Here is a 19055-nt window from a genome sequence, read left to right as displayed (position 1 = left end):
ACACTCTGAGTAACACTTTTCTCATCTTACATGTAGTTTTGAAGTGCGAAATTAAATTAAATTATAGTCCATCAGAGAAGTTCAATGGACCGGCTGAACCGTTTAATTAAAATGGTACCTTATTAATTATACGAATTATGAATTATATCTACAACGGGCCGAAAATAAGGGCGGGGGGCGGCCCAGGCTACGCGCCCCGCCATCGTCGTGATAATATTTTGTCGCGCGTCCCCTTCTTGATGTGTTCGCGTGCGCCGACTTGATTTCTCTCTAGGCAAAAATTACTTTCGGTACTCCGAATAATTCGACTGGTCTACTTACAACACGTGGCATGTGTGAAACATCTTCCAGATAACAGGTGTTCGCGGTACATTACACATTTGTCTCTTCGTCACGTAATTCTCTTAGTGGAATACGAAAATACGTAATGTCAGCTGAATACTGAATCCGGCAATAAGTTAAGCAGATTTTCTTCTATATGTTTTTTTTTTTTTTGTTTTTTTGTTTTTACGTTTACAACTTTTTTATTTGCCGAGTTTCATGCACTTAACGAGCTGCTACATCCCCTTGAATTACTCGTATCTTTAATCGACAGGAAAAGTCTTCTGTCTGTCGATCCGTGGGAATCGCTATCAAACCGAATGGTGAATAATAATGACGGTATTCTTGATGGTGAGATGTAATGAGACGAGAATTTGTTTTAGAGACGTTTTAAAGAAGATTTTTGATCTCATCGTACAGAACCAGTACGAGCGCACCACCAGTACCGCGAAGAACGTTGGAGAACGCGCCTTTGAAGAAGGCATTGCCACCTTCCGACTTGTAAATAGTGGCCCAACAGTGAAGAGTGTTTTTGTATAGAATGTCGGTCTTGGCTCGGCCAGACTGCATCATCATTCGCCTTCGTACCGTGTCGAAGGGATAGGACACAATGCCCGCAACGGTGGTTACAACCTGTAAACAAATTGAAACGCGAGTAAGTGTGACGAACAAAAAGAAATTCCGCGCATATTTAAAAATGTATTAAACACATTCTCACCTGAGCAATACCCCATGAGACAAGGAACGGAGTCTTCTTGGGGTCTGGCAGCATTCCACGAGCGGTGTCATAGAAGCCAAAATAGGACGCACGATAAATAATGATGCCCTGTACCGATACACCGAAGCCACGATACAAACCGACCATACCGTCGGACTTGAAAATTTTACCGATACAATTTCCTAAGCCGGTAAACTCACGTTCACCACCCGCTTTGCCAACGTCGGCAGCCAACCTAAAGGAAAATAATAGAAAACAAAAAATTGTTACAATGCGACGGACACTATTTCTTTTTTTATAAAGTGTTGATCGAACAAAAATACATAGTGTAAAATTTGTGAATTACTAAGGGCCACAGTTCCCCCATCTGTGATTAACTTAAATTGGTCGATCATTTCGTTGGAATTGATTATTTGTGTCATCGATTAGCCGAATTGACCAATTACACAGGCTTGATGCTTAATCAGCCGGTTAACTTAATCGGATGTGATGAAACTGGGGCCTGATTGATTATGTTTACGAGTTGTAACGTTTGCATTAACGTGACAAATGATCGAATATCTTACCTAGTTCTGGCAAAGTCAAGAGGGTATACAAAACAAAGCGATGTGGCTCCGGCTGCACCGCCAGACGCGAGATTTCCCAAGAAGTAGCGTAAAAATTGTGTATTTTTGTCGACGCCGCCGAGGAAAACTTGCTTGTATTTGTCTTTGAACGCGAAGTTCAAAGCTTGCGTTGGGAAATATCTAATAACGTTCGCAAAGTTACCACGCCAGTAACTTAGAAAACCTTGTTCCTTTGGGATCCGTACGAAGCAGTCGACCATACCTGAAAAGTCACATGTGAAATAAAACATGCGTTTGTAATAAGAAAAAAAAACCAAATTTGATCTTTATTTCAGATTTTAACAAACAAAATACAACAGTTCCAAGCAATGTTACATAAATCAATGTCTTTAAAAGATCTTCAAAGATCGCATCGGCGAATCAGTAAAATCGATTCGAACGCGCTCGCATGCGCGATCTCTCGCGACATCTCTCAATTCGATTAATTAAACAAATGACGCGTTGAGGCAACGTTCTGGGAACGTTCGTCGCGGAATTTGAATCAATCATCAAATCGAGGTGCGTTCTGGAAAATTTTCTATCAAGATCTTGGTCGAAAGGTTTGAAATCCTCGCACGCGAACGGATTTTCCCCCCAAGTGTCAGTTAACGGATCTGCGACGCGACCGGATTTCTTTTGCTCGGACGTAAATGAATCAGCGAGACTAATGGACGTCCTGAAATCGCGACGCGTGGAAGTAGGCAGGAGAGGAGGAATTTCAGTCTCGTGGCCGCGACGAAAGGGCGGCCATGTTGGACCGCATCGTCATCGATCGGGGTTACGGTCTCTCGAGCAAGAGAGAGCGAGAAGCCACGCGCTGCCATCTGGCTTGGGACGATGCATTTTATTGAAATATCGATCGTTTGCGAAAGAGGACCGGGTGAGAAGAGGGACTCTTTTTCGCGTCTACACGCACCCCGTCTCTCTCTCTTCGAAGTTATGTAAGTCGCCGAAACTCCGCGACCCGACCTTCGTTACATAAATGCGCGAAATTCTCTCTCGCGCGCGAGAGACACGCGACGAGACACGGATCTTGCGTCGTGCTCTATCCGTTCTAACGGCATTACATAACGATGTGTATGTCTATCTAATGCATTTTCCTGTTATCCCGTCTAACTCTGCGGGAACGAGAAAAAAAACTCTCTCACGGAATCGCCGGTCACATGATCCACTGGGGAAAAATCGTCATTCATGCGCGGCGTGTCTGCCTGCGCTACGATACACGCTCGTTCTCTTTCAAAGAAAAAAAAAAAATCTTCACGCGGCGTGGCCACTCCGTTGTGTCGCCCTGCAACGCAGTATCGGGAGGGGAAGAAGAGAAGTCTTTGGCGAGATAGCGCGCGCGTGACGCGTACACCCGGTATTTTCCCGTTTTCGGCTTGGAACAAAGAGAAAAAACAGATAAACGAGCGGAAAATTGTCGCACAACACTTACCCTTGTAACGCTGTTCCTCGGAGATCTGCTTCGAGATGTGTTGCACCTGCAGCAACAATTTGACTCGCTCGATGGGCGCGACGGTGGTCTTTGATATCGCCGCGGCCACACCACCGGCCACAAAATCCTTGGCGAACGCCACGGGATCCGCGAGTCCAGACATTGTCGGGATGGGTGGATGGTGTGAGGTGCGTGAGTGTGAGAAAGAGAGAGAGAGACCGAACACACGGGATTCCCTGACGGTTCCAAAGTGAGTCGGACGCGCGCCGGATGAGGAGTGAACGAGGCAGAGTTCGCTCGTCGACGGCAAAGCGGACCTCCGTCCGCTAAGAATAGCCGCGCAGGTCACGTGTGTCGCTCTGCGCAGCTAGAGCGAGAAACCAAGACCGGTGGTCTTTCCGCGACGTCGTCGCGCTCCGGCGTCTCGGAAAGATCGCGACCATCCGGGAGACACGCCGTGACACTCGCTCTTTCGTTCGAATTCGCGACCCTTTCCTCGATCCCGGTCAAATTCTTTTGGCGACGCGCACCGCGCTCGTCCAACGCTTTCACGACCAGGCCGATTTTCCCGCGCGCGTTCGAACGTCGTCGCTTCTCGCGCCGCCGCTTACGTCGCGTCCGGCCGCGATCGGCCTATCCGCGACGGCGTCGCGGATCTCGGAAACAATCGGATTATTACGAAGAATTACGAAGCGCGACGGCGGGAAACCTCGCTTCCTCCTCTCCCCGCCGGTCGCGCTTTACTCGTTATTTGCTTCGCGGTATCGTAGGGTACGACCGAGAAAAGAGCGACGGTGAGAACAATCCTTATTTAGCGCATTTCCTGTTTGTTTCCCGAATGTATACAACACGATGTTTCGACGACCGAAACTTTTATTCCCCTCTTTGTACAGGTACGTGTGCAATTCTCAACTTATCTTTACCGCCATTTTTATTATTCAATTTATGTAGATTTATAATGGCGGCCAATCATGTGATTACACAGAGACGATCGGCTGAAAGCGTTTCTCTTTGAACTTTTCTTCGAGGGAATTCTCACACACACAGTTCAAGTGTCAGCAGAGATAGCTCGCGGGCAAACGCGCGCGTCTTGTCAAGAACGGGACGCAGCCAAGGTCACGCACTCTCTTCCCGAGGAAGAAGGGGGTCATCGGGGCGCGTGACTTGCGTAACCCTGGCTCGCGGCCATCGCGTTGCGGGGAGACGCGCCAGAGTTCAATGGAGTAACGTCAAAAGCGATGTATTTATACACCCTATGTCAGCACGGCGGCCACGCGTTACAAAGAGCGCGGGCGCGCGCGAACGAACGAACCTTGCTCGCGGAATATAGACGACGTTGCTAAAATCAGCTGTCCCTCGCCGTATACACACGCGACGCGTAAAACGCGGCAGGTGTGTATACTATTAGAGAGACCACACGCAACGCGCGTGCCCGATACTCTAAGGCGGTTTCACGCACTGATTCCGCGTGTGTGCGTGTGCGACAACGTCACACACCGCTGACCCGAGTATCTTCGTGGCGGTGAACGTGTATGTGTATCTTGCCGACCTTTCGATCGAAGCTTGGATCAGATCCGAACGCCTCGATTACGATTCAAACTATACTTGACATTGTCCTTGAGCGGCGAGCAAATGCGGAACGAACTTAGCGAGGACGACAATTCTTGGATGTTAAAAACCATTGAGAGAGCTAGAAGGAGAATTTGATGCGAGAGAGAGAAAACGTGCGTACACGGTTTTGCGTGCAATTTATTATGAGTAGACTTAGATTGAGATGCTTGACAAAAGTGTTGCAGGTCAGTGTATTTGTATATTGTTGTTATTTAATTTTCAAATCTCTTGGCATCAAGTAACGACTAGTTTACACCGCGACGAGAATTTTGAAATTTTACTTTAGATTTCATTCAAAATTACAACCAAATGAATGACGTTATCTGCAACTTCATCTCGCGTCTACTGTTTATCTCCATCTTCATTTCAAGTTTTATTTACAGCTCTCTGGATATCTGACAGTTCGTTGTTAGATTTATATCGCACTTTTTTTTTTGTTTTTTTATCTTTTAGGAGAACACTTCGCTGCGGTGTTGTAGAACAAAAGTCTACGTCACAATTATAAGATAAGATAATAATGGGAACAACGTGGAATGAGAAAGTTTTACGTTACACGGTAAAAAAATTTATACAAATTAAGAACCAGAATTTTGTCAAAAAGTTTTCAGGAAGATTGATCACGTTGGATTGAGGAAAAAACATGTATCGTCTTGGTCATCTAAAAAAGAGTAACAGAAAATACTTTTTCGTCTGTGGCGACAGATATCGGAGCTGATAACACAAAGACGAGGAAGTTGATAAAAAAAAGCGATAATTTCCAATTATTTACGTAGAAGCGCGTGGTTAGTCTGAGTATGCAACGCGAGCTTATCGTTATCACCTCGCCTCACAAAGAGATAGAACGCGGGCTTCTCAAATGTCGCGTATTGGATTAAGCGGCGACCTTGGTGCGTAGACCGCTGCGTAACCACCAGTGTGCAAACGATTTCCCGACGAATGGTCAATGCACTTGAGAAACGGTTTTATTATCATTTGCGAACTTGAGATCTCGCCCGATTGCGAAAACGCGTCGCTTGAAGAGTCACACGTGACTCTCAAAAATGACAAAAAAAAAAAAGTTGCCCGTGTTTAGCTTTTCTCGATTTAAATACAAATGGGGAAGGATTTTATATATGAATTATTGCGTATGTATGCGTGTCGTATTGTAAATTAAATATATTTTATATTAATCGATGAATCATTACGTCTCTGTGATTTTAAGAATTTATTGACTGATAATATTATTTCGCGATCGCTTTCAACGAACTTCGTTGTCCCTGATAAGTTATATACATATGCAAACGATATTTAAATACACAGAAGTATACGTAACACTTACATAATGTTTAAGTATGCTGAGTATGTACAGACAGACAGAAAAGTATATATAATAGGTTTTTCATTTTCCATGAATGTCACGTGTATCTTAGCGAGTTTTGTTTTAAAAAAATGTCTTACTGACATCAAATGTGATTTTAGTGTTATTTCTAAGTAGAAGTACACTTTGTTGTGCTCTTGTAGATAATATTCTCGGAAGTAACACTAATATATAAAAATAAACGTTGTATTAATTGCGGAAACGTGTGTTTGCAATGACACATCTATGTTGTGACAATCTTTCAGGAATATCGCAATATTTCAGAAATATTTCAATCTTGCAAAGTAATATTCTTGCAACATTTCGTGCTGCGAGAAGCAACCGTGAAGCTCGTCCATTATTTTGAATATTTAAACAATGGCGCGAGAAACTCTGTTGGTACGGCATTCGAACGCAGAACATTGGAACACACGATTCAACGCTATCTGGTGTTTTGACGGCGCACAGTGAAGAAAACTCACGTACAAAAAAAGACGGAAGCAAGAGAACAAGACCAAACAGGACAGGAGTTGTTATTGCTTTGATGTGCGGAATAAGCGAAATATCTCGAGCCGGAATTTTCGAGCCGTCGTCGGCAACGCGTTGGACTCGCGATCGCGTTTCACGTGTGTAATACGAAATATTGCGCGTTGACGTGTAACGTCAGGTGAACACGCTAGATCGACGAGATGACGTTTGCGCGAAATTGCAGCGAGTGACTCCGTGATCTCATACAGCTTTGTGACAATGCGACGTGACCCAGGTTATGGCATCGTATGTATGTACGTGCGTTTTCGCGTAATACTGCGCGTTAATTAAAAATAGCCGACTTTGGTAATTATTCCGGATGTAATCTCGCAAAAGTGTATCCTTTTTCCATCCGAAGCTCACGCGTTTGAAACGTTACGTTACACGGTCTATAAATGGCAGTCACTCTAATTGGGATTTTCTCTGTTCATTTTCAATTTAATTATGTGCGTTACACGTATACGTATTTATTATTCGCTAGAACATGTTTTTATTTATATGTAAAACATTAGCGACGCACTATTAATGTTAGGATAAATTTTAAATTAATTTTTTTTAATAATTCTCTATGATGTTACACACAACATATTATAAAACTTATGATTAACATGTGTAAATTTGACAATTGTTTTAGATATATAATTGTACTATGATGATATTTGATATATAAATGGTGCCTGAAGAGGAGTCAAAAGTCAGCAACATGACTGAAGGTTAGTTATCCAAATTTTACTTTATAAGTATGACAAACTAATAAGTTTATATGTTTTAAAGGTGCAGAGACTCAACCTGGGAACACAGGGAATGAATCCCAGACAGGTATTATTTAATATTATATATAGTACATATATGTGTATATATTAAACATATATATATATATGTATATATATATGTTTCATATATCTTTATAAAGTTAGATATATCAAGCTTGATATAATTAAGTTAGTGTGTGTTGTAAGAGGTATTTGTTACGTTATAAAATAAGGTTTCATTTTTTAATCTACTGTAATTTATATAGTCACTTTATTAAAAAAAAAACTTCTCAATTTTATGTAATATTACTTAACAAATGATATAACAGACAATTTAAAAAATCTAATAATCTCTTGTTTAAAAATCAATATCTTTAAAAAATGAAAAGATGTATAAATTTTATATATAACACAGTATAGCAGCCTAGACAGTGATAAAAATGGATTTGCAATAGATAGAAATAGCAAGCTTATGTACTTTTACAGAAGCCTTAGAAGCAAGGGCAACACATAGCGAAGGATTACATGAGGGAGCAGTGGAATCAACATCGCAAGCTGCTCTCGAACCTATGCAAGAGCTTCTTACAGTTCATGGAACTACGCAGGGGGAAAGCAGCGATGCTGTCAGTATTTATACTGCCAGTACTTCGGTGTCTGGTAATGGTAGGTTTTTAAGTTACAAAGTGATGAAATTAAATAAAGTGTGTGCACAAACGTAAATATTTGTATCACGTTTAGAGTCAAGTTCAAGTAGAGTTAGCGCGATAACCGTGGTGTTACCTTGGGGCGCTCAGAAGGAAACAGTGAAGCCACAACAAATAGGAGACATGGATCTAAGACCGGGAGAATATGTGATGCGTATTCTGTTCGCAGAATTTACTTCACAGGCAGAGAAGAAGATGGAAGCTGTTATGACAGAACATGTAAATAATCATTGAAACTTGTTATATAGTTGAAGAGAGACACTATTTGAATATATCGATATATTAATTTCAGGAAAAACAATTGTCTAAAGTTTTGCAAAGAGGGGAAGATTTACAATTCGATCAACTGTTATCAGCTTTTGGTTCGGTTGCCGAACATTGCTTGCCATCGATATTGAAAGCTCTCTTTAATTGGTACGAACGTCAGCTTGTGGAGCAAGGTGGTGATCAAAAGAAACCTGCTCCTGGAAAAGAAGATCAGAAGGGAAAAAGGTAAAAAAGACAAAAAAAAAAAAAAAAAAAAAAAAAAAAAAAAAAAAATATATAATGAATTTTTATAAAGATATCAATAAACAATCTATTATTCCAGCATTATGTACACCATAGTATCAGGTAGTGTAGAGACGGTTGAAAGAAGCGAGGCAGACCTGTTGCAAGAGCGTAGAGATCTTGCTGTGGAATTCATATTTTGCTTGATGCTGATTGAGGTTTTGCGCCAGTTGCCATTTCATCCCGGGCATGAAGATCTAGTAACTTACATAGAAAACATCGCTTTCAAACATTTTAAATATAGAGAAGGGTGAGAATTGATTCAGTAGAAATGATTTTACACACGAGGACAAAATTTAACAATTTCTAAAAATGTTTAGCATACAAAACGAACCGAATGCAGCGAATATTCACATTATTGCTGATCTTTATGCTGAAGTAATCGGAGTTCTGGCGCAATCCAGATTTATGTCAGTTAGAAAACGTTTTATGGTGGAACTGAAAGAATTACGAGCTAAAGAACCAGGTCCTCACACTACACAGAGTATTATTTCCTTATTGATGGGGATGAAGTTTTTCCGAGTTAAGGTAATTATTAGACTGATAACATAAAAAACAAAAAGTTTTAGATTATTCAATCGTATTTTTCAATTTTATGTATTCTTGAAAACTAATTTTAGATGGTACCGATAGAGGAGTTCGAGGCATCATTTCAATTTATGCAAGAATGCGCTCAATATTTTCTGGAAGTGAAGGACAAAGATGTCAAGCACGCTCTGGCTGGTCTATTCGTTGAGATACTTGTTCCTGTTGCTGCTGTAAGTGTTCTCATTACAAAAATCTAATGTTTTGTCATTATTGCTCGATGTAATCTAAATTTTGTTGCCTTGATTTTGTTTTAGGCTGTGAAAAACGAAGTAAACGTGCCGTGCCTGAAAAACTTCGTGGAAATGCTGTATTCAACAACACTGGACATGTGCACGAAGTCCAAGCACAGACTGGCGCTCTTTCCACTAGTAACTTGCTTGCTCTGCGTCAGTCAGAAAACGTTCTTTTTACAAAATTGGCATTACTTTTTAGCTATGTGTTTGTCCCACTTGAAGAATCGCGACCCGAAAATGTGTCGAGTTGCATTAGGTATGATCGAAACTACTTTTACACTGTATACATTATTTTCTCTTCCTCCTTCGAAAAGACTATAAAAAATACTTTTTGTGTTTATTTTGTTGTACAGAGGCTTTGTACCGTTTGCTCTGGGTATACATGATACGAATCAAGTGCGAGAGCAATTCGGCCACGCAGAGCAGACTGCAGAGCATAGTAAATTCTTTGTTTCCCAAAGGATCAAAGGCAGTGGTGCCGCGAGATACGCCACTGAACATTTTCGTCAAGATAATTCAGTTCATCGCGCAAGAACGATTGGATTTCGCGATGCGTGAGATTGTGTTTGACTTGCTGTCCGTCGGACGACCGGTGAAGATCATTTTAACGCCCGAACGTATGAGCATCGGTCTTCGAGCGTTTCTCGTTGTAGCCGATAGTTTGCAACAGAAGGAAGGAGAGCCACCAATGCCGCGTACCATGGGTGTATTGCCGAGCGGAAACACTATGCGTGTTAAAAAGACGTTCCTGAACAAGGTATATATGACGCAATTTTTACGCGTTTAAAAAACTCGTAGTATTCGTTTCAAATAATTCAACGTGTTGATATTTAGATGCTGACGGAAGATACCGCACGAAGCATAGGAATGTCTTCGTATTTCCCGCACGTGCGCCGAGTGTTTGTGGACATTTTGCGCGCGTTGGACGTTCACTATGGCAGACCTCTCATGATGACCAGCACTCAGAATATGAACAAGGAGCCGGACGAGATGATCACTGGGGAGCGCAAGCCTCGAATAGATCTCTTCCGCACTTGCGTCGCCGCTGTTCCGCGACTGATACCCGATGGGATGACCGGAGCGGAATTGGTGGATCTATTGGCTCGTTTGACAGTGCATATGGACGAGGAATTGCGCGCTTTGGCGTATCAGAGTCTGCAAACTCTGGTGTTAGATTTCCCCGATTGGCGGCAAGACGTTGTACTTGGATTCACGCAGTTCTTAGCCAGGGATGTGCAAGACACATTCCCGCAACTCATTGACAACGGGTTGAGAATGTTGTTGCAACTGCTGACTAGTTGGAAAAACGCGCTAACAAGTCCTAGTATAAGGTCTAAAGAACAATCGGTGGATACTACACGGATGAGTACGCGAATAGACGTTGGCGTGAAAAAATGCGAATCAGGACAGGTCTGTATTGATTTTTGTTATATTGATTTAATAAAACTGATAAGTGACAACATGTGCATAAAATTTTATGTGATTTCTCATTTACAGAAAGTAGAATCTGTGTCAAACATATTCTATTTGGTCGAAGGTTTCGCCTTGGTTATGCTGTGCAACTGTCGTCTTTATCCTCGACGACTGGCTGTTCACATTCTGCGGGAAGTTAAGCTTTTATTAAAGACTTTGGGTAATTTTTTTTTATATTTTACATTTATTACAAGATGTATGTACGTATGTTTTGCGCACATTTGTTATCTTCTTGTTTTTAGGAGGACCTGAAGATGATCAACCTGTTATCGACGTAATTGACGCTTGCTGTCCCGCCGTCTTGGAGAAATGTTATCCCATGTTGCCGCCAGCTGAAAAAGCTGCCGCCGCATCCACGTCTAACGTGGATCTGCAATGGATAGCGGACAGGAGTAGTTGTGTTTGGACAGCTGGTATTTGCGATATATATTTTTTGCTATATGTAGATCACCAGATGTTACAGTTATTACATAACACTGATTTTATCTCGCAGGATTTCACGACGAAAACAGCACCAAGAGCTCTTCGTCACTTAATCTAAACGGAGCTGATCCGTGGGCTAGCTGTTTGTTTGCATTTCTGGAAAAAGATCGAGTACTCACGCTATGCCCGAACGCCGTTGCTCATTCTTGGCCCATTGTCTTCACTCGCATAAATTCTCTGTTCTCAGTAGTGGATCCCACGTAAGATCAAGCTTTTGCAATCACAACTTTTTTTTTTTTTTTTTTTATATTAGATATGAATTTACACATCTCGAGATATGATTCGAATCTTCATTATTTTACACACAACAGTCCGGTAAATGACAACCGAGCTTCGTTATTGAGAAGTTCGACGGCTGTGAGAAAACCGGTGAACGAGAGAGATGTTTACATGCACATATGGAAAAATTATCTGACTTTCGGGTACAGAGTTGTGCCGCCCGTACCGAATCCGGTTGTTCGATGCGCCAGTCCAGATCTGAGTCTCAGGTAAGTTGGCACAATGTACTAAACATAGACATTCATATATCATATTATATCATATTCTTATTATTGTTATTATCTTACTTTTTAATAGTTTTTCAATTTCATTCGTGCTTATTATATATATCATTCGATAAAGTACGCGTGCATTGCTGTACTCGCTGCAACTCGTAGAACTTAACGTTTCGAACAATAAATAAAAAATATCTCATTCAAATACATCTGCATCGAGACACGCGATGCACACGACTTGTCTTTGCGTTAGTTCGATAGGAAGTTTCAATAAAATTCTTGATAATTATATAAGTTTCACGTTTATAGTAATACATTAGAGAGCTTTAAATGTATATTTATAAAAAATAAATCACTAGGAATAAGGTCAATATCATTTGGTATTAATTGGTGTTGGGTCATATTTGGTTCACAAAAGTATCTCACGTGTATTCGCATACTTGTTTCGAAAAATGTTAATAGTATGAGTCGTAATAATATTTTACAAAATTTGATAAAATAGTTTATGTGTGATATCTTTTACTCCAATTGTTATTTTTCACATCCCAGTTGTTAGAAAACTTTACAATCTTTATAAGATTAAACTCAAATAAACCGGCGCCAATTTATATCAAACTCGCGCTTTGCACTCGGGAGCGGGATCCACATTTGCTCTTGTCCTTTTTTTCTGTGCACATTTACATTACGCTTTTATTTTTTCGCAACATCTTACGCATGCTTTCTCTTGTCGTACTCGTGTCTCGTACATCTCTCTTTCTCTCTATCTCTCCCTCTCATTCACTCTGGATATTAGAGTAGTAGTCTCTGAGCAGTAAATAATGTCTGATACAAGGAGCATTGGTGGTACACTGTATTGCATACTCTAGTGGTCAGCATACGGTGGAGTTTGGTGTGTTGTGCATGAGTAAGGAGTTGAGTCAGAGCCTGGAGAATCTCGGCGGGGCGCAGACCCTGCCGGGCCGATTCTCTGTACCGTCCATTTCCGGCATCTACACCCGGCACAAACGTACCAGGTGAGCCTGAGATTAACAATCGCAAAAAAAACAAAAAAAAAAACGAAACGACCACGCTTCCTTCGATGTCACCCGGGATTTAAACGGTCGTTGGTAACTCGCACCATGATCTTCCACTTTTTGAATCTCTTTTTCCCTGTTTTTTTTTATTTCCTCCTGATGCAGCACAAATTGATATCTTCTTTTTTTTCTTTTTTGTTTTTTTACATCAAACTTTAGCTTCGCGCTCTTGCCGGCCTAACAGTCTTCTTTTTTTCTCTTGAACTTGCGTGTTCTCTTCGCCTTATCTTGCCTTACGACCGTTCCCGATCGCTTGTTTTGCGAGACCTAAACTTTGTTGACCGTTATTTGAACGCACTGTTTATGAGTTTTTAAATCTTTGTTTACGAAGACTGGGGATATGTGAGAAGTGGTGAAACGCAACAACTTCACTTTTACAGCTCGTCGCCGGACAGTCTGTCCGCGGAACGCGGTGACAACAAATCGCCGGGCACGAACGCCAGTCCTGCAGCTTTGTACAAGTTGACCGTACCTCTGCTGAGATGCGAGGCCATCGATGTCAGGGATGCTGCGGTCCAGGCGATCGGAAAAGTAAACGCCGATGCTCTGAAGTAAATATTCTTCTGTCTAAAACTTTTGAATTAGATTAACAAGATGACGAACGATTCTCGACGATCTACTCGTTGCAGGGATTTCATGGAAGAACTAGTTCCTTACATCCGCGAGGCAGTTGATCGAAAGCAGGAGAATATGAGGCGACGAAGAAGACGCGACGCATTGAGACTGCAGCTGGTACGAGTGTTGGAATTAATCGCCGAGTACGGAACATTCGGAATCTGGTGAGTTACATCGTTTTATTTTTTTTTTCTTTTTGTCAATAATTGCAAAACTAAACTCACAAAATTGTTGGGATATATTTTTCAGTCCAGCGGTATTAGATCGCGAGACACAGTCTTTACATCCAACGTTCGTCGAGTATATAGATGGCGCTCGCATCTATCTTGAAAATGAGACCGACAAGGAAGCACCCGCAGTACGAGACATCAAGTTACACTTCTGCAATTTTATTAGAAAAATGATCAAGAGCTTCTCATGTAAGTAAGGTTTTATTTTATATATTTTTGTTTAGAAAATATTTACATGTGTCATTAGCTGGTTAATTATTACCTTCATCTCGTGTTTTTTTTTCAGTGGAAACATGTTACACCTTGCTGAAGAGGGATTTAAGAAGAAATTTATTCATGCTGTTTGCTAGTTGGGCCGGTGTTTACGGCAGACCGCTCACGACCACATCGTCCTTGCAAGAGGAAGAAAAATCTTGCACCGAATTGCAACTTTCGGCCTTGCAAGCTATGAGCGGATTACTCTGTTGCGGATCGTGCTTCAATCCTCAGTCGCTCTCGGAAGAGGGAGCGATCTTGTATCAATGGCTGGACTTATTACTAGCTAGTAAAGACGAAAAGGTAAATTCTGCAATATTTTTCTGACAGTCTGTGAAAGATATTCCATGAACACTTTCTTCTTAATATTCCAAAATCACAGAAAACTGTAAATCGAACTCATTATTCATTCATTAGATACATTGACAGAACTAGGACGTTTTGACGAATACATTTTACATATCTTATTTCAGATCTATGCACTTGCGCGTGAAACTGTGGTGTTACTTCTCGAGGGAAATCCTGATATTGGCACACTTTTGGATTGGGTAGTGGATCGATGTTACACCGGTGCGCCGCAAGTTGCCGATGGCTGCTTTCTCGCTTTGGCGACAATCTTCAGTGCCAGGTGTGTATGTGATAAGAAATCTTCTGTCTTAAATTTATTAAGTACATTATACATAAAAGTGTGTTTATCGAGTAGAAATAAATGAGATATGTAACAAGAATCGCGCGAGATATACGCGAGATATACGATTCTCTGTATTGACGTAACACGGTAACATATGAGCAACATGTGAAGAAGTATTTCTCATTTTCTTTTTCAGAGAATATCCTTGTGACCACTACACGAGTGTCATCAATGTTACTCTAATGAATACAGGATGTCCACGAGCTCCAGTTCACGATGCAGCGCTTCAACTTCTTCAGTTGCTCGATCAACGCTTCTTTGGTAACGTGGGACCACTTCCGGCTACGGAACTAGAGGCTGGTAAGTTTTTATAATTTTAATTTTATTTTTTCATAATACTGTCACGGTGTGTCGTATATATTTTCTGATTGTTCACTTGTAACACGCATTATTGTGACACTTGTTCACTTAAATATTCACAATAAATTTAATGTTTTTGTATTATTCGTTTATTGGAGGCTTTTCGTCTGGTGTCGTTGAGAGCTTTTGTGTTTCTTGAGCGTCTTTCGGTTGTTCATCGAAATGCGGTCGCTTTGTCGAACTGTATCTACGTGTAGAATCTGAAACTAAAAGAAAAAAACAATGTGAACTTCTATCTCATATCGAAGAAAACTTTTTTTTAGTCATTAAATTTATTTGTAAACATCACGTAAATGCTCATTAGATAATGAAGTACTTACAACTTCTTCCATGATTAGTCATGTGCAAAAGAGTTCCGTTTCTTCTTCTATCTGAATGCTTTACGAACATGCGAATCATTGCGTTGCGAAAATTTCGCCCGCCTACGCAATAAAGAACAAAGTTTATGCCAAAACTCGTGGTATATATCTGATAGCTTAGTTGTTGCGCCCGAAAGAGCCATGTTAAGTGTTGTCTGTCCTGAATTTACAGAATTGTACAGGTATGGTAAATCAATCGATAAAACATTTTTTTTCAACGTCTTATAAATATTTATATACGTACGTAAAGAAACCCGATCAGCCTGAAGACGCACGAAGGCATGTTGAAGCAAAAGAACGCGCTCGAAACAATCAAGAGCATTTTCGTAACTTTGGTTTGTGGTATCCTGTCCCGAGGATTCTGATTGTCGCTTGAGGTGGTGGATTCGATAGTCATAGTTCTTCGTATGTGATCGGACTTGTAAATGTTGCGCGCTATCAGAGTATTAAAGATCACTATTATAGTCAGTGGCACGGCAAACGTTATGACGGTGTCACTGATGTTGTAAATGTTCGCCCAGAACGCCCAGTCCTTGTCCAAGTCGCACCGAGTCATGTTGCGTACGGTGTTCGATTTACAAAACAGGATTACCGGGCTGCATAGAAAAATCGCCGATGCTGTTAACCCGATCACCACAATCCTCGCTCGAGCGACCGTGCACAAGGACCTACGACGAAGCGGCCACTTGACGGCGATGTATCGCTCGACAGTGAAGGCCACCACAAGCCACACACTGAGAAAGGAAAAGACGTGGCCTAAGAAAGTGAAGAACTCGCAATAGCCCGGCTGATTGAACAGTTCTATTTTCACTATAGTGAGCCAGGAAACGAAGACTACTATCAAGTAGCCGCTATCGCTTGTTGCTAGCGCGCCCAAGTAAATGCTAGACGAGGCGTAACGTAGTTTCGTGCCGAAGAACACGCACATCGACAGACAGTTGCCCAGCAGACCAAGATGTACAAGAATCGGCGTGTAATACCGTTGGAGGAACAAAAGAAATTGGTCGATCCATTTCGTGCTGTTGCTCGCCTCGATCATTCTCGTTGATTTCTTGTCTAGTATGTTAACTGTCATCAATGAAAAGAAAAGCAAAAAGCGGTATAATCGCGCCGAGCGTGCGACACATAACAACATGCGTCATGCATAATGACCTGAAAGAGCGTCATAATTGGTACGTTCAATACGGAAAGAGATATATGTAAACTGGTCGCGTCGTTTCCAAACTTCAACGAAAATTTTATTTTCAGAGAAACAGTAAAGAAAACATTCGAATCGTCTGCAAAGCAACTTGACGTTGAAAATCAAAAGCGCCTGGAGAATTGTGATTTACATTTTGAACAAATAAGAAGATACGCGTCTTGATATTTTTGTGCTTCTCAATTAATTTATGCATCTCACTATCTTCAGACCTACTTATTGAGAAAAGAAACGAGAATAAAGCCAGTGACATTCCGATCAATTAATTCATTATCGCTCGATCGAGCTCAAGTACTTTGTGTTTCATATCGCGCTTCATTAGATTAGAAAAAAAAAATGCATTATCTCTATCATTTTATGAAAAACACATATGGAGGGAATTTGCTTCGCGCACTTATCGCACGCGTATGAGGAAATCCTCCTTGCACTAGATACGTTAACAAATCATTAGCGTCATTGCGCGTCAACTCTGTTGATTGTCGCGATTGCGATATGTTTGGACGCACGATTTGCTTGCAATAAAATTTCACTTTATTATTGCATTGACTTACACGCAAAATTTTGCTAATGATTTCTTTTTCCTCCACATTTGGTTCGTCGTAAATTGGAACTATCTTACGTGTGCGATTATACGATGACAGTAAGAAAATTCTTATCTGTGTGTCTTGTACACGTTATTGCAAATAATCCCGATCTGATTTGCAATCTTGCAATAACCAGCTCTTTTAATCGCGAATAAATTATAGTGCACACGATTACGTAGAAGATGCGTTGTTAAACTAACATTCGCTAGTGACGTTTACACTGTCATACGATACTTACATGCTGAAAATAAACACGGCGAATCTGATATCTTCAAATGTGTTTTTCTTTTTTTTAATTTATAATTCTCTTTTTAAACAAATTTTATATGTGAGACGAATAAACACAAGTTCTGGGATATTTTTGAAATCTCGTGATTCTTTCGGCTATCTGAAAATATTGAAAAAATAGCAGAATTAAGGAAACATTTTCTAACTGTTCGCTAAATACAAGAAAAAAAATATGTAACATTTTATTAAATTGTTTAAAAAACATTTTATTAAATTTACTTTTTAACATCTCAAGTAGTCGCGGAAGAAGTTCCGCGCTTCGTAATATCAACGACAATTGAATGCGTACCTGTTCAATTGAGGTAAAAGTAAATAAATAATATATTTGCGAGAGATTTGTGCGGTCGCAATCTATCTAGGCTGATGTCCGGATTTTGCAGACGCTTTTATGAAACTGTGACGAAAGCTTCTTTTAACTGACTCTCCAAACACTCTTGACCGTTGATGTATTTGTATATATAGAAACCAGTAAAGCCATTAATATCACGTACATTATTGTCGTTTCAGAAATAAACGAGGACTCTTTGCGTCACGTGACATTGTCGATGCGCAAGATTTGATATCTCTTTGTTCAGACTCACGCATTAATTATTGTGTCTATAATAAATCCTTGATTTACATTTTAACAATCGAATTTAGCAGCAAGTAAATAATCGCCACACAATAGATTCATCATTACATAATGATTGCAACACGCGTTAATAGTTTTTTTTGTTTTGTTTTGTTTTGTTTTGTTTTGTTTTTATTTTTATTTTTCAAAGAAAAGAAAACGAGATGAAACTTGTGTAACATCAAATTTTTAATAACAAGGATACTTTTACTTCAACTATTAATGTTTGGCACGCACTTTGACTTTCGAGCACTAACTTGTTACACTTTCCAAGTACGTATTCGAATGCCGGCTCAGCTATTTCTGCTAGACGCCCGGCACATCCATTTCTGATAAAGCCCGATGCATTGAGAATTCTGGCTTCTGCGCATCGGGGGCAATATACAAATTCCCGCCTCTTCCCGGCGCGCATCAATCTGTCATATCGCGAACGAGACGTTTCGTTTTCGCGATTAATGCTCATCTGTATTTTTAATATCACGTTTTGCTTTCGCAGAAAAACATGAGAGTTTTTTTTTTATCATCAGAGTTTTGAAAAGTTCACATTCTTTTAGATGACATTTATTTTTATACAAAAAGTAATGTATGAAAAAAAATACATATTGGCAAGGAAATATGTTTCCTTTAATTAATTTAATAAATTAGTTTAACGAGTACATGCGTTAGATTTGTCCGACGAAAAGCTATTTCTATCTATATAATACGTCATTTATATAATCAGAACGCGCGTTGAGACTTATTGGAGCTTATTCAGTGCAAAACGTGCTTAATTTGGGAATTTATAACGTAAATACGCTGTTTAAAGTTATAGATTGTTAATTATTGTCGAAAGTAATTTATTAATTTTACGCTTGGCGTCTCTGCATTCCGATATAATAAATATTGTCGAGAATTATTAGTACTAATTATTACACAACATTGTTTTACAGGTATTTCTTGCGTCCTTTATCTTGTTACCGTAT

The 19055-nt window shown here is 40.4% G+C and overlaps 3 protein-coding genes across 15 annotated transcripts in view; 1 reads left to right on the top strand and 2 right to left on the bottom strand.

Annotated features, from left to right (window-relative positions):
• Positions 1-481: 481 nt before the first annotated feature.
• On the bottom strand, positions 482-3374 carry LOC109855659 (ADP,ATP carrier protein 2). Its single transcript, XM_020430120.1, has 4 exons — positions 3080-3374; positions 1606-1867; positions 1040-1274; positions 482-954 (listed from the first exon to the last, which is right to left on the bottom strand). The coding sequence occupies exons 1-4, from the start codon at positions 3240-3242 to the stop codon at positions 712-714; spliced, it is 903 nt and encodes a 300-aa protein (XP_020285709.1). The 5' UTR covers positions 3243-3374; the 3' UTR covers positions 482-711.
• A 935-nt stretch (positions 3375-4309) lies between these two features.
• Positions 4310-19055, top strand: part of LOC109855675 (protein furry) — a 32413-nt gene continuing 17667 nt past the window's right edge. For 2 of the 7 annotated variants that reach the window (XM_020430151.1, XM_020430145.1), the window contains exons 1-23: positions 4310-6808; positions 7189-7267; positions 7329-7373; positions 7793-7969; positions 8045-8229; positions 8303-8502; positions 8600-8809; positions 8880-9087; positions 9180-9317; positions 9402-9636; positions 9734-10137; positions 10215-10790; positions 10878-11013; positions 11096-11266; positions 11347-11536; positions 11648-11824; positions 12697-12843; positions 13284-13454; positions 13533-13682; positions 13768-13937; positions 14035-14306; positions 14477-14631; positions 14831-14994. In XM_020430151.1, coding sequence (XP_020285740.1) covers positions 7225-7267; positions 7329-7373; positions 7793-7969; positions 8045-8229; positions 8303-8502; positions 8600-8809; positions 8880-9087; positions 9180-9317; positions 9402-9636; positions 9734-10137; positions 10215-10790; positions 10878-11013; positions 11096-11266; positions 11347-11536; positions 11648-11824; positions 12697-12843; positions 13284-13454; positions 13533-13682; positions 13768-13937; positions 14035-14306; positions 14477-14631; positions 14831-14994 — 4324 coding nt within the window. In that variant the 5' untranslated portion in view covers positions 4310-6808; positions 7189-7224. The remainder of the gene's footprint in view (positions 6809-7188; positions 7268-7328; positions 7374-7792; positions 7970-8044; positions 8230-8302; positions 8503-8599; positions 8810-8879; positions 9088-9179; positions 9318-9401; positions 9637-9733; positions 10138-10214; positions 10791-10877; positions 11014-11095; positions 11267-11346; positions 11537-11647; positions 11825-12696; positions 12844-13283; positions 13455-13532; positions 13683-13767; positions 13938-14034; positions 14307-14476; positions 14632-14830; positions 14995-19055) is intronic. The other 5 variants (XM_020430148.1, XM_020430147.1, XM_020430146.1 and 2 more) reach the window with 5 other exon arrangements.
• On the bottom strand, positions 15030-18424 carry LOC109855676 (FMRFamide receptor-like). Of its 7 annotated transcripts, none has more exons than XM_020430154.1 (5): positions 18331-18418; positions 17773-18080; positions 15658-17583; positions 15375-15573; positions 15030-15260 (listed from the first exon to the last, which is right to left on the bottom strand). In XM_020430154.1, exons 3-5 carry the CDS (start codon positions 16546-16548, stop codon positions 15136-15138), a joined length of 1215 nt encoding a protein of 404 aa, XP_020285743.1. In that variant the 5' UTR covers positions 16549-17583; positions 17773-18080; positions 18331-18418; the 3' UTR covers positions 15030-15135. The 7 variants fall into 7 exon arrangements, with proteins under 7 accessions (XP_020285743.1, XP_020285747.1, XP_020285742.1 ...); XM_020430158.1 differs by having other exon boundaries at positions 15658-16469; positions 17434-17583; positions 17773-18413; XM_020430153.1 differs by having other exon boundaries at positions 18163-18413.

The sequence above is a fragment of the Pseudomyrmex gracilis genome, unplaced genomic scaffold (assembly GCF_002006095.1).
Source record: "Pseudomyrmex gracilis isolate BER0280 unplaced genomic scaffold, ASM200609v1 scaffold_95, whole genome shotgun sequence".
Lineage (NCBI taxonomy): Eukaryota > Metazoa > Arthropoda > Insecta > Hymenoptera > Formicidae > Pseudomyrmex > Pseudomyrmex gracilis.
This window is presented reverse-complemented; position numbering and strand designations above follow the sequence as displayed.